At 38.5% G+C, this 15531-nt stretch overlaps 1 protein-coding gene across 2 annotated transcripts; it reads left to right on the top strand.

The window, feature by feature from the left end:
• Positions 1-17: 17 nt before the first annotated feature.
• LOC145739354 (uncharacterized) lies at positions 18-14844 on the top strand. 2 transcript variants are annotated; one of them, XM_081994798.1, is made up of 2 exons: positions 18-264; positions 11243-14844. In XM_081994798.1, exon 2 carries the CDS (start codon positions 11855-11857, stop codon positions 13022-13024), a length of 1170 nt encoding a protein of 389 aa, XP_081850924.1. In that variant the 5' UTR covers positions 18-264; positions 11243-11854; the 3' UTR covers positions 13025-14844. The 2 variants fall into 2 exon arrangements, 1 of the variants encoding a protein (XP_081850924.1); XR_014180993.1 differs by lacking the exon at positions 18-264 and having other exon boundaries at positions 8334-14323; positions 14384-14844.
• The last annotated feature ends 687 nt before the right edge of the window (positions 14845-15531 follow it).

The following is a 15531-nucleotide window of genomic DNA, read 5'->3' on the forward strand; positions in this document are numbered from 1 at the left end:
TTAAGTTCCAGTATTTGGACGCATCCAAACAGACCAGGTGGTCTGGGAGGATAGAACGGTTGTTCAGCATGAACATGATAACATGAATAGCAAAACTGAATCGAAACAAGAAAATAGTTGTGATAGAATTATCCTAAGCGGTGGAACACAGATGATTAAAAGCTGGAGTCGAGAGAAATGCAGTAGTGAAAGTAATAATCATGGTATTGATAATCATAGCAAACATATAAAGAAAAACCGAAGTCGGCAGAGTAGCAAAATCAGGTAATAAATTGTACCATTTTTACTCACTAAAACACCACGCTTTCTTTTAATTTTATACCATATACAGTGCGTTTTTTTTTTAATTTTTAAGCCCACGTTAGACCATGTTTGTGACCTAAACAAGGTGGTCAAATTGCAGAAGATCATCATTGATATCAAGAAGCTGATAGCTTAGCTGAGAAAGATAGCTTAAGTTTAGTAAAAAAAAAGTATTTTTTTAAATGCATTGTTCTCAAAGTGAACTTCGTTTGAAGCCAAACAGATGATTGTTTGATCCCAAACAATCGTAAAATGTCTTTTTAGCGTTCAAAAGATGTCGGGCCATGATGCAGTCAAAATATGTCACTCTACCTGCTACTTGCTCTGCCAGTATAAAAAACAAGTACCTATTATGCATACAGGGAGAAGGCAAACTTACTTAAGATTCAAGGTATTAAAGACAGATCCGTCAAGTTTTACATCTGTAGTAGCAAAATAACATGGTCTAACATAGGCTTAAAATTAAAAATTTAACACGTAAAATCCTATGTTGCGCGTTAAAAATAACGCACCGTATTTTGTTTGTGCACAAACAAACTGACGCTGACTTGAACTGACAACTCGCGAACAATCTCGACAACAATTTACTACCGGGCCTAGCCCGGCTGTTTATACAGGGAGGTCCAGTTGTAAGTGTCAGTAATTCAACATTCGATAACTTATCATAAAACTTCACATGCATTATGTCATTTTCCTAAAGAACGCTTCCTAAGGAAGAAAGAGTTCTCCAAATTTCAGTTTAAAAATCGTATTTTGCTTAACTGTCAGATCATTCGATCCATTGGCAATTTTGATCAAATTTGGAACAAGTACTTATGAAATAAATTTTTGTTATGAGATGTAATTGACATTCGTCAAAATGGTTTTTTGGTATCGATATAGGGGGATGGTCTTTATTTTCCCGCCCTAATTTCTACGCTTACTGGATATTATTTAGAAATTACAAAAATGTCTACCTAAGCTATCGTAAATTTTACTTTAAAATGGTTCAAAAAGATTCAAATCCCTTTATCTGAGAGGTTAACAAGTCAATTTTTGACACTGAAAAAAATAGTCAGAAAACAGGATTTTTGGACTCATTTTTACTGGCGTTTATTTTTTACATTATAGGTAGTGTAAAACTGAACATTCAAGACTTCCAAATTTGTACTGAATAGTCTAAAAACTTGTTATTTACTTCTAAGAATAATCTTATAATTTGTTTTTCCAGACTGCAATCCATTGTCAATCTGCAATAAGTGTTTAAAACTGAATTTCAAGTACTAAAAACAGTCCGGAAATCAATTTTTACTACTAAAATAGTATAAAAGTTGACTTTTTTCTCAATTTTCTGGATTAAAACAAGTCTAGAATTAAATTTCACAGTGGAAACAGTCCAAATTCAATTTTTGGACTAATTCATTTCCTAAAATTAGTTTTTATTGCTAATATTGTCACGTTAAGGGGTAGCTCAGAGGAAGGAAACCACAGGTGTATCGGTAATCCACTTTTATTCATGATGATTGATACAATGGTCTTACTCCCAGATTGCCAAGATGGCGAGGATCATGATGTGCTGTGGGTGTGTCTGTGGGAATGTTTGTAGAGGTTCGTGGAGGGCGCACGCTTTCCGGGGGTGAATAGAACCCTAGACTAGTGTCCCAGGGCATTCACCACGCCGAATAAGACGCTGTGGTACCGTTAAGGGGAGATAAGCCGGTACGGCAACTAATGCTGCTCGCCCGTGCTATTTCCTTTAACAGGCTTATTCCCGGGTGCTTGCACTTGGTTACCACCTGCTCCACTAAAAGCTACACAGATGGTGAACCCAGACTACCCCAGAGATCAGTCAGTGACTTCCCTCTGGGGAAGACCCCAGAGTTCCGTGATTAGTACGTGCTTTGAAGCTGTATTTATACCCACATCATGACCCCAATTCGCCGATCTTGTTTACATAAGTCTGGTATTGGGGGAGACCGACGCAAATGTAGGTACGGAACATAGTGCAATTACTATGTTACAATATCGTAGCATTTTGAGCCAGTTTTTTTGTTTGAAAGTCTGAAACTTTACTTTTAGTATTTTAAATAGTCTTAAACTCGATTTTTCAGTCTTAAAGCACTAAAAACAGTCAGAATTTCTTAAAAATTATCCAATTTTTTGCACCAATGAGTGAGGAAATCAATTTAATAGTGAAGAAGCTTGAAATGACATTTTCAAGATTATGGACAGTGTACAAACGGGCTTTCAGGCCTGATAAGTCCAAAACAGTATAAAGTGAGGAGACAGATTCTCCCGACCCCCCGACCGCGATCCCAAGATGACCGACTCGTTTTCGACCCACAATTTAGATATGCTTGCTGCCTTCACACCAATGCAGTGGGACAAGACAAGGACAAAGGCAGTCTAAACTCACACCCGCACAAAAAAATGGCTAATAAAGTTTTGCTTATACTAGAACACCTGTTTCCTGTCTATTGTCAAAGCTTATGTACTTAAATATGTAAACTATAATAACACTAGTCCCATCAAAACTTTACTGTACTAGCCCACATTCCTGTTACTACATATGTACCTGTGGACTTCTGGATAAACAAAATGAGTGGCCATAGTTCCTTAAGAAGCCTCAGATCAAGATAAATAAATTTTGTATAATCATTTTATACTTTTGTTATTAGGTATGTTAAAAAAGAACACAATGTTCACTTTTTAATATATTGTTGCGAAGCGAACTTTTGATTATTAGTTAGGATTTCTTTAGTTATTTGTTGTTACCCCTGTATGTTACGTTGCTTTGTTTACGTTCTACATTCTTTTGTCTGTGTTCTAGAAAATCCTGGCTCCGTTGCTTATATAGAGAGAGATTTATGTTATAGCTTAATGAGTGTGAGAGAGAAAGTCAATTTCATGAATATTTGGGAACTTTCTAGAAACCATGGAAGCCTATATAAGCAGCTGAACCAGGCCTGGTTAGTTAGTTGTTGAGTTGATGGTTGTAGTGAAGTCGAAGTTGTCAGATAACGAGGTTAAAAGTCAGTGTCAGTTTATTGTTTGTAAACAATATACAGTGTTGTACAAGAAGTGTGTTATTAAGGAGTACGACGGTACATTTGGTGTCAGAAGTGGGATTGGAAAATCGAAGAGGAGTTCCAGAGGAAGACAGAATAAACCGACAAAAGCAGAAGGTGTGTTGAATGCCTGTGAGTACACGACAACAAAGCGCAAAAATGGATGAAGGAATGAAACAACTTATGGAGATGATTCAAGCAATGAAAGCAAGTCAGGACCAAAAGTTCGAAGAAATGAAAGCAAGCCAAATAAGTCAAGAGCAGTTCGAGGAGTTAAAAGCAAGCCAAATAAGTCAAGAGCAGTTCAAAGCAAGCCAAGACCAAATTAAAGACCAGTTTCAACGACAAGATGAAAAATTAGACCGAGTAATAAATGAAATAAAAGGAGAAATGGACAACAGGATGGAAATTTTGGAAGAAAAGGTAAATGAGAGGATAAGCGGTATGGAGGAGACCGTTCAGACCTTGCGAGAGGAATTTGACAAACTACAGGAAAAGTCTTCAAAGCCAACCGTAGTCGCCAGTTCTAGTGTCTGCTCAAATATTAAGCCACCAGTTTTCGACGGTAAGACCTCATGGCAGGTTTACAAAAAACAGTTTGAGGCTGCCGCAGAGGCCAACAATTGGACATCAAGTGACAAAGCCACTGCCTTGGTTTTGTCACTTCGAGAAGAAGCACTGGAGGTTTTGCAGACTTTGGACGAGAGCCAGTACAAAAACTACGACGACTTAATCCAACATTTAGAGATGATATTTGGAAATAAGCACCTAGAACAAGTATACGAAGCTCAGTTGTCTAGTAGGACCCAAAGAAGCACGGAAACACTTCAACAGTATGAAGCCGACATTGCTCGATTAGTTTGTCTGGCCTATCCAACGGCCTCTCACGACATTAGAGAGCGAATGGCAGAACGGGCTTTTGTACGAGGTCTTAAAGATTGTGACACAGAGCAAGCAATACGATTAGCGAGATGCCAAACATTGCATGATGCTCTTGCCTACGCTTTGGAGTTTGAGGCGGTCAAGCAAGTATCACGAGGACATACTCGAGTGCGTCAAGTCAGAAGCCTTACACCGGAACCGAGAAACCGATATTCCAATTCAGATCACACAATCACTCAGTCAGACTTGAATCGTCAGCTGGAGACATTTCGAAAAGAACTAATGGGAGCGTTAAATAGAAGAAGTCAGAACAACCGAAACGCTCAAACCACCACGTTTACTCGGTCATTGGAATGCTGGAACTGTGGAGAAAAGGGACACATTCAATCGCAGTGCCGCAAACCTAGAAGAATGCAGAACCAGGAAAACGAAGAGTAGCCAGTTTTCCGGGGCAAAAGCTGGCTACGCAACACTGTCAAGCCCCACCAACCATAATTAAAGTAGCCCGTCTTCAGCACGAAAACACCAGCTTAATAGTGACCGGTAAGATTTGCGGCCGGGATTGCCAAATGGTTGTTGATACCGGTTCTTGCCATACTATCGTAAGGCCGGACATAGTGAAACACTGCAGGATTAGCGACACTGGTACAAAGTTTATATTGGAAACTGCCGCTGGTGAGTCAATGCCTGTTCTGGGAATCCATGAAGCTGAAGTGAAGCTTGGGCGGCATGTCTTCAACCATACCGTTTTTGTGGCCAACATAACTGATGACGTCTTAATGGGCTTAGATCTTATGGAGCAACACAAGTTCCAGCTGGATTTGGAAAATAGACTGATCAAGACTGGACAAGACGAGATTGTTATGATGACACCCGAACAAGATATGCGTGTGAGGAAAGTCACGTTGCAAGAAGATGTCAACTTACCTGCAAGATCAGAGACCATCGTTAAAGTTAATTTGGATAGGAAAACGGAATTGAGCAAACTTCAGCTGATAGGACCGAGTTATGAAGAGGAAGATGATGCTGTGAAGAAGAGAGTTCTTGTAGCCCGCACCCTAGTCCAGCAGAAAAACGGCCAAGCCTACGTAAAAGTCGCCAATTTGAAAGAATGTGGTCAAAGATTAAAAAAAGGCGATATAATAGCCAAATCCGAACCAGTACTTATGGTGACTAAGGAGTCGCACGAAACAAAACCAAACCCCGACAGTGACCTTCCTGAGTGTTTGGTGCACTTAATGAAAAAGACGAGCTCAATTTTGACTGATCAAGAAAAACAGACTTTTGGCCGTTTGCTTCACGACTACAAGGACGTGTTCGCCTTAAATGAAACGGATTTGGGAAGAACTCATTTAGTGAGGCATAAAATTGAAACAGGGGATTATTTGCCCATTAAGCAAAGACCCAGACGACTCCCATTGGCTAAGCAGGCAGAAGTGGAAAATCTTATACAGGACATGGCGGATCGCAGCGTCATTGAGCCATCCACCAGCCCTTGGAGTTCTCCTGTGGTACTTGTTACTAAGAAAGATGGGTCGACAAGATTCTGCGTGGACTATAGAAGACTAAATGAAGTTACTAAGAAAGACAGTTATCCCTTGCCCAGAATAGATGACACCATAGACACTCTGGGTAACGCAAAGTGGTTTTCCACCTTGCATCTAAAAAGTGGATACTGGCAAGTGGAGATGGATCAACGGGACAAAGAGAAAACTGCCTTCTCAACTGGAAATGGCTTGTGGCATTTTAACGTCATGCCTTTTGGACTTTGCAATGCTCCGGCAACCTTCGAAAGATTAATGGAAACTGTTCTACGAGGATTGACTTGGAAAACCTGTCTTGTTTATTTAGACGACATCATTATTATGGGCAAAACATTTGAAGAACACCTGCAAAACGTTGAAGAAATCTTCAAGAAGTTCAGAGGGGCAAACCTGAAATTAAATCCGAAGAAGTGCAGCTTTTTCCAAGAAGAAGTCGAATACTTGGGACACGTTATATCGTCAAAAGGAGTAAAAACCGACCCGAAGAAAACTGAAGCTGTAAAAAATTGGCCTGTTCCGAAAGACAAGCATGAATTAAGAAGTTTTCTGGGATTGTGTTCCTATTACAGAAGGTTTGTTCGTGGATTTGCTGATATAGCCAGACCCCTACACAAATTGACGGAGAATAACCAGCCCTTCGAATGGACTGCAACATGTCAGGAAGCCATGGAAGAACTGAAAGTAACCCTTTGTTCTCCACCAGTTTTGGCTTTTCCACGACCTGGGGAAGAGTTTATTGTGGACGCAGATGCTAGTAACATTGGTTTAGGCGGAGTTTTATCTCAAATCCAAGATGGTGAAGAACGAGTGATCGCCTATTTCAGCAAATCACTATCAAAGCCAGAGAGAAATTATTGCGTAACCAGGAAGGAGCTGTTAGCCGTAGTGAAAACAGTCGAGCAGTTTCACAAATACCTGTACGGACAACGATTCAGACTAAGGACGGACCATGCCTCTCTGAAATGGCTATTTCAATTCAAAAATCCAGAAGGACAAATAGCTCGATGGTTGCAAAGACTTCAAGAATATGACTTCCAGATTGAACACAGAAAGGGACGTTTGCACGGAAACGCGGAGCAGTGTCACGAAGACCTTGTGTGGAAGGTTGCAATCACTGTAAACGCCTGGAGATAGCTGAATTTGGAAAGCCTTGTCGAAGGATCGCTCTGAAAAATGACATCGCATGGGATCGGGAAAACTTGGCTGCCGATCAACGAGAAGACCCCGATTTAGGACAGATAATTAACTGGAAAGAGCGTGGAGAAAGACCAAATTGGGAGGAGATTTCCGCTAAGTCTCCAACATTAAAGGGATATTGGGCATTATGGGAGTCCCTTATTATTGATGGAGATTTACTAAAAAGAAAATGGGAAAGTCCGGATGGGAAAGAAGAACGACTACAGGTAGTTCTGCCAAGAAACCGAGTTAGTGACGTACTGGAAGAAGCCCATAGAGGAATTGGTGGAGGGCACTTTGGCATCAACAAAACGTTAAATAAAGTTAGGGATAGGTTCTATTGGCTACAAAGCCGCTCAGATGTACAAGATTGGTGTCGGCGTTGCGCAGACTGTTTCAGTAGCAAGGGTCCCAAAACTCGGAGCCGAGGATGTATGAAGCAGTATAATGTCGGAGCTCCGTTTGAGAGGATTGCCGTTGATGTAGCTGGACCTTTTCCCAAAACTAATTCCGGAAATCGCTATGTCTTGGTCGCAATGGACTACTTCAGTAAATGGCCAGAAGTGTACGCAATACCAAACCAGGAAGCCGCTTCTGTAGCAGAAGTTCTGGTTGACAACTTCTTCTGCAGATTTGGAGTACCGAGGGAGCTGCATTCGGATCAAGGGCGTAATTTCGAATCGGCAGTATTCACGGAAGTGTGTGACCGATTGGGAATTAGGAAAACCAGAACTACTCCATTACACCCACAGTCAGACGGAATGGTGGAACGTTTCAACCGGACACTAGACAACTACCTAAGGACAGTCGTCGATAACAATCAGACAGATTGGGATCAGCACATTCCGTTGTTCCTGATGGCTTATCGATCGGCAGTACATGATTCCACTGGTAAAACACCAGCTAGTGTTGTCTTTGGAAGGGAGCTTCGTTTGCCAATGGATCTTCTTTTTGGACGACCGGAAGAACCCCCAGCCTCTTGTGATAGCTATTCAGAAAAATTGGCGCAACGCTTGCACGTGATCCATGAGGAAGTCCGGCAGAAGTTGAAATTTGCAAGCGACCGACTAAAGACAAGATATGACAAAAGGGCCAACAGCAGCGGATTCCAAGCCGGTGATCAGGTCTGGTTATACAATCCTGCTCGAAAGAAAGGAAAGTCACCGAAGCTACAGAGGTCATGGGAGGGACCCTACGACGTTATAAAGCGTCTGAACGACGTCGTCTACAGAATACAGCGAGGACATCGGGCGAAAATGAACATAGTTCACCTGGATCGACTTGCACCTTACCGATCACCCAAAGCTGGTGAAGTTGATGATCGGGACTCTAGGAGGGGGGCAGTGTTGCGAAGCAAACTTTTGATTATTAGTTAGGATTTCTTTAGTTATTTGTTGTTACCCCTGTATGTTACGTTGTTTTGTTTACGTTCTACATTCTTTTGTCTGTGTTCTAGAAAATCCTGGCTCCGTTGTTTATATAGAGAGAGATTTATGTTATAGCTTAATGAGTGTGAGAGAGAAAGTAAATTTCATGAATATTTGGGAACTTTCTAGAAACCATGGAAGCCTATATAAGCAGCTGAACCAGGCCTGGTTAGTTAGTTGTTGAGTTGATGGTTGTAGTGAAGTTGAAGTTGTCAGATAACGAGGTTAAAAGTCAGTGTCAGTTTATTGTTTGTAAACAATATACAGTGTTGTACAAGAAGTGTGTTATTAAGGAGTACGACGGTACAATATAGTAAAACTGCAATATATAGGTGAATGGAAAGATTTTGTTTTTTGTTTAGATTGGGATCTGGTTGAATGTTGCAAAAAGGTGATAAGTTAATAGGAATATAGTAGTCAAGCAAAATCACTGCCTTAACCCCTCGCCTAACCTCTACTAAACTGAAATTAAAAATTGCATACTTTAGTTATTTCTTTTTGCTGGTGAGATTTTAGCCTTTTCAACTAAGTTGAAAATAACATTACCAGTTGCATTAACCTAGTCATCCCAACACAGGACCACTAGACTAGGTTAATGTTATTTTTATGTTAGTTGAAAATAATGGAAAATTCTATTTTTGCAACAATGGAGTAAATTTTTAATCAGGAAATGTATTATTGAATATACCAGGTGTCCAAGAGCACCATGGACATAGGAGATTAACATGGGAAAAGGGTTTGATTGAAAAATCATATTAATGAAAGTTGTAGTACCTATCACGGACTAGTTTTCTGTATTTTTTTGAGATCTGTAACTTAAGCTCTTTCGTCATAAAACACAAACAAAAATGCGAAAATTTTAACTTTTTACCTGTACTGTATAAGCGGTGGTCGAGCAACCGTACCAGCAACAATGACCTGTTTACCCGTTGCCTGACAACCGCCTATACAGTGCAGGCCAAGAGTTTAAATTTTCTCATTTTTGTTCGTGTTTTACGACGAAAGGGCTCAAGTTAGAGATCCGAAAAAAATACAGAAAACTAGTCGGTTATAGGTACTACAACTTTTATTATTACGATTTTTCAATCAAATCAATCCTACAGGCGCAAAAAAATCAAAACCGTTTTCCCATGTTAATCTTCTATGTGCAGGGTGCTCTTGGACACCTGGTATGTTGTGCTTGAGATGTGAATGTCATTTGTCATCCTAACTGATCATCATGAGTAATGTTACTTGTTTTCTTTCTTTTAAATCAACCATTTTTTATTCAATTTACAATGCAACTTATATCATCATAAATTATTAACAGGAAATGTTGACTACTCTGTTAATACTATGTATTTTTATTTCGAATTTCTAATCTGAGTGTAATCCACATTCTAATTTGATTTTATCAGGGACTTGGCCAAAAATAAAACTGGTTGTTCTTTGATTAAAGTTTAAACCTTCGTTTAAAAGAAAAATCACCTGAAGTATTAAGAAAAGGTAATGTTATATTAGTAACAATTATATTAAAACCAAATGTGCTGTGTTCAAAGCCCTACTTTATAAAAATTTTCAATGACTATCAGGAGATATTTTTTCTTGGAATTCTTAACCTTACATAGTACCTATATAAAATTTTTTTTACATTTGGAATACTCAGTATATGAGAAATTGCTGTTAATTTTTGTTTCCAACCTCTTTCCCAGCATCCCACCACCTGATTGTTTAAACTTGGTCCAGGATTTGTTGTCCGCTTCAGAAGGTCTGGACCCTTTCCAGGTAGAAGACTTATTAACCCTGGTGGCTCTGGTACTGGACCAAAACTTTTTCCAGTTCAACAACACCTTCTATTCACAGTCCGGGGGCCTGGCTATGGGTTCATGCCTTTCCCCTCTGCTAGCAGAGATTTTTATGTCCAACATTGAACATTCCCTAGAATCCTACCACTCCTTCAATAAAATACTCTTTTTCAAAAGATATGTGGATGACATTTTTTGTATTTTTGATGGGTCTCTTGATGACCTTCAACAATTATTCATGTTTCTTAATGATTTACACCATTCAATCTCATTCACCATGGAACTAGAGTCATCCCATAAACTACCTTTCCTTGATATTTTGCTTTACAGGTCTTGTAACCACATTGAGTTTTCCATCTATCACAAACCCACAAGCACTGACTGCATAATCCCCTTCCAATCCAATCATCCAATTAATCAAAAGGTTGCGGCATTAAACTGTTTCTTTAACCGTCTATTTAACCTACCAATGTCTGAAACAAACGTTAACTTAGAACTTTCTTGGATCAGAACAGTATCAACCAATAATAATTTTCCAAACACATTAGTACTTAAAATTTATTTTAACCATTTTAAAAAATTTGTTAATAAGAATTTAATACATTCAGAAAAACCTGAAAACCCAAAATTCTTTTCCATTCCCGTTTTGGGTCCACTGTCACTTCAGATTAAAAACATTTTTAGGTTAAATAACATAAATATTTGCTTCAAAGTCTCCAACACACCGACAATTCCTTTCCCACTAGAAAGATCCTACTCCCCAACTCCATAAATCAGGCGTTTACCAACTGTCCTGTTGTACCCCAGGATGTAATGCTCTCTGTTGGTCAGACGGGCAGGAAGTTCTCCACTCGCATTCATGAACACACTCGGGAGTACTTGAAGTTCACCAACAACCCCAACCTAAATACCACTTATATGAAATCTAATTTCTCTCCACATCTTCGTCAGAATGATCATACCTTCAACACCGAACAGGGTTTCAAGATTCTGCATGTGTGTTGTCTAAATTCACATTTAGTCATAAAAAATATTATCAGTTTATATATTTCATAAACAACACAAAAGTTATTAACTAGGTTATTGCGGCTAATGCACCGCCACCAGGTCACCGGGCAACCAGGTACCAGACGCAGCGTCAGCAGGAAAATCACCAAACCTTCCAATGTGGAGCACAGAACAATATTGGTCAGCACTTATTATTTTCATTTGTTTATTACGTTTGTAAATGTGTATAAATAGTTGTTAACTGTTAAATAAAAATCAGTATTAATCCAACAGCGGTTCTTACTCAACCTTCCAACCTAAACAACAATAAACTACCAAGTATCCTGAGCATTCTTCCTGAAGTCCATTACAGGAATTTTACATTGGTCCTTCGAGCCGGACCCCAACAAAACAAAGAAATCGGTTGAGATACCAGCAAACAACAAACAAAAAAAAAACCATCCCCAACCAAACAAAGAAATCGGTTGAGATACCAGCAAACAACAAACAACAAACCCCAACAAAGAAATCGGTTGAGATACCAGCAAACAACAAACCACAAACCCAAACAAAGAAATCGGTGGAGATACCAACAAACAACAAACCCAAACAAAGAAATCGGTTGAGATACCAGCAAACAACACACAAAAAAAAAACACCTACTAAAATCATAAGAAGAAGCCAGGACATACAAACCTAGAAGAATGGAAGAAGCCAACGAAATCGCCAAGGCACAAGAGACCTTGGGTAAAAAATTAAAAACCCTATTTACCAATTACAAAAAAGACGCCCACGAGAGGAAAAATGAACAATATTTTCTCAAGAAAACTGCAGAGTTCGAGGCCATTTGGGAAAGCATTGAAGAAAACCATAAACAGCTTATAAAGCTTGACGTTCCGACGCATCCGTATTTCACAACCAGTTATTTTTGTCAACTAGAAGAGCTACTCCAAGAAATTACCAAACATATTTCCGATTCCAAACAAAAGTTTCTTCAGGCAGCCAAACCACTCGCACAACAAGAAGCCTTATATTATAATCCGAACCAGTGTCAAGCACCGAAAAATCGTTTAAAAGAAGAAGAGGTCCGAGTACACCAGATGAGTCAAACTTTAAGAGACATCTCAACGGAACTAATCAATGAGCAGTCTCGAAGCCGATATCAGTTCCTACTAGAGAAGTTATCCAAGCAATGGGACGTTATCTCTGAAATATACATCGAGCTTCAAGTTCAGGAAATTGACCATACCATCAAGAATCTCATACAAGACCTTGAAAAGCAGTACGAAGAAACAGTACCAAACCTACAAGACAAGATTCAAGGAGTACAACAAACTGTGAGACAATGCAATATAGTCTTACCTCAAATCAAATTGCCAAATTTTGATGGCCTATACGAAGAATGGGTCACATTTCGAGATATTTTCATCAAAGTGGTTCATGAAAATCCAACAATTACAACAATAGAGAAAATGCAGTATCTTAAAACGCATGTCAGATGGGAAGCTGGAAGACTGATCCAACACTTGTCCATAGCAGAAACCAACTATAATCCTGCTTGGAATATTCTCAATGACAAATACAGCAATGATAGACTCATAGTCTCCAAACTAATAGATAGGATCTTAGATCTTCCAGTAATTCAACATGAGTCACCATCCAAGATAAAGCAGCTTCACGATACAGTTGTGGAATGTCTTGAAGCCATCAATAATCTAAAAATTGATACTTCTAATTGGGGACCTATTATCAGTCGCATCATCTGCCGAAAATGGGATCATGAAACCAACAAGCTTTATGAACAATCGCTAAGCAAGCCCCATGAAATACAGGACTTTGTTGAAATTAGAAGATTTCTTCAAGCAAGATTCTAATCATTAGAAGCAATGTCAGATGCACAAACGAAAACTCCATACAACTCAAACAACAACAATGACAATAACAAACCCAGAAGTACTGATGCCTGCAAGTACTGCAATGAAGCCCACTTGATTTACCACTGCACAAAATTCAAAGCCTTACCATCAGAACTTCGACTAAAAGCTGCCAAGGACAAAAAGCTATGTTTGAACTGCTTAAACCATGACTACAAATCCAAATGCAACATTGATGGCATGGCAATAGACTACCCAGAATGTCTAAATTCACATTTAGTCATAAAAAATATTATCAGTTTATATATTTCATAAACAACACAAAAGTAATTAACTAGGTTATTGCGGCTAATGCACCGCCAGCAGGTCACCGGGCAACCAGGTACCAGACGCAGCGTCAGCAGGAAAATCACCAAACCTTCCAATGTGGAGCACAGAACAATATTGGTCAGCATTTATTATTTTCATTTGTTTATAACGTTTGTAAATGTGTATAAATAGTTGTTAACTGTTAGATAAAAATCAGTATTAATCCAACAGCGGTTCTTACTCAACCTTCCAACCTAAACAACAATAAACTACCAAGTATCCTGAGCATTCTTCCTGAAGTCCATTACAGGACTTTTACGGTAAGGGCAGCCTCCTTAACCATCTTGAGGTGCTTGAGATTAACAAGGCTTCTGGGGATGGTGGGTGCACCTGCCTGAATGATCAGCTTAACCATACATCAACCTCCTTTTTTAGGTCCCTAACCTTTTAATGCATCCCATACCCTTTTACGCAACCCTAACACATCCTCTTCCACCATCCCCTCCCTCACCGTGGCGTGTGTCGGTGTCGGCACTTCTTCGAGTTTTACCACCTTGTTTGAACCCCTATTAGCCACCCCCATCTGGCTTAATACGTTGTCCACCTGTTTGCTGGTTTGGTGCATTGTTTACTTTCAACTTCACTAGCTGCGGTATGAATGGTTGCGGTTTTTAACCTTTCTATTGTTAATCTTCAATTGCTTTGTGGGTTGCAGAACTATCTGCCTGTTGTCAGCTAAGTTATTGATTTTATTGTAACCCCCTCTTAACGTTTCCCCCTCTGCCTTCAAATTAACGGCTTATCAATGTGAATTTTTTTAAAAAATTTTTGCACCTCCTTTTTTTTTTCCTGTTTGATCTTCTGCGGATGGTGTATAAGTTTTAAACTCTTTTTTCCCCATAGGGTCTCACCCAGCCCTTAAAATGGGTCTAGTTTAAGTTTTTTGTTTTTAATTTAATGTGCTAGAGTTAGTTTTTTCTCCATAATGAGGTAACTATTTAAATTTCCCATAATCTTTTTAATTCATGTTACATGTGTTAAATTTTACAGCTTTGTTCGCCTATTGAACTATGTTAAATTCACTAATTCGGTATAACATGGGTCTCTCTGCCTCTCCCCTTGTAAAAAGACAGTAGTCACATTGATCGACTGATTTGAGGTATGTTTTCTCGTTTTTTAACATCTCGTTTTTTAACTTTGAACTTCCGGTACACCAAGTAAAGTAGGTTGTTCTTGTAGCTCCTGAAGATGGTCATTTATGTGACCAAAACTTGTTGAGCAGACCTTACCATCTAAGGTCATAATAAAGTATTGTGGAGAAGTCTGTTTGTCATTTCCTTCCTTTCGTGCAACAATTTTTTATTCAATTTACAATGCAACTTATATCATCATAAATTATTAACAGGAAATGTTGACTACTCTATTAATACTATGTATTTTCATTTCGAATTTCTAATCTGAGTGTAATCCACATTCTAATTTGATTTTATGAGGCATTTGGCCAAAAATAAAACTGGTTGTTCTTTGATAAAGTTTAAACCTTGGTTTAAAAGAAAAATCATCTGAAGTATTAAGAAAAGGTAATGTTATATTAGTAACAATTATATTAAAACCAAATGTGGTGTGTTCAAAGCCCTACTTTATAAAAATTTTCAATGACTATCAGGAGATATTTTTTTTGGGATTCTTAACCTTACATAGTACATATATAAAAAAATTTTTACTGCAGCTATATAGCTTCTGGCAAACACAAGGTCTTTTGTCAAAAACTTATAGCTGCTTTATTAAGACCTTTCTAAAACATTTGGAATACTCAGTATATGAGAAATTTGCTGTTAGTTTGTAAACTGATTTTATTTTTTTGTGTTTACAGGGTGCCCGTTCTTTGAGACTCATCATGGGGATTTTGGTTATTTAAAGAAATAGGTACAAGAATGTTTAAATTGGGGCAAAATTGAGCAATTTAAAGTCGAATAAAATGTTAAATATTAGAAAATTTTTAGTACTTTCGGAGATATCCCAAAAAAAAAACAAAATATTGGAAACTAGGTTTTAACTTTTACTTATTTCTTTGGTAAGATTACCATTGCCACTTTTCCTCCTCTACAATGTGACAATATCAAATTTCAAATTCAATTATGTTTTAATAAAGAGTCTCTTGAAAAAATTACATTTAAACAATTCTCCATTATTACTTG

Source organism: Ips typographus, unplaced genomic scaffold (genome assembly GCF_016097725.1).
Source record: "Ips typographus isolate SLU unplaced genomic scaffold, UJ_Ityp_2.0 IpsContig100, whole genome shotgun sequence".
NCBI classification, from domain to species: Eukaryota; Metazoa; Arthropoda; class Insecta; order Coleoptera; family Curculionidae; genus Ips; species Ips typographus.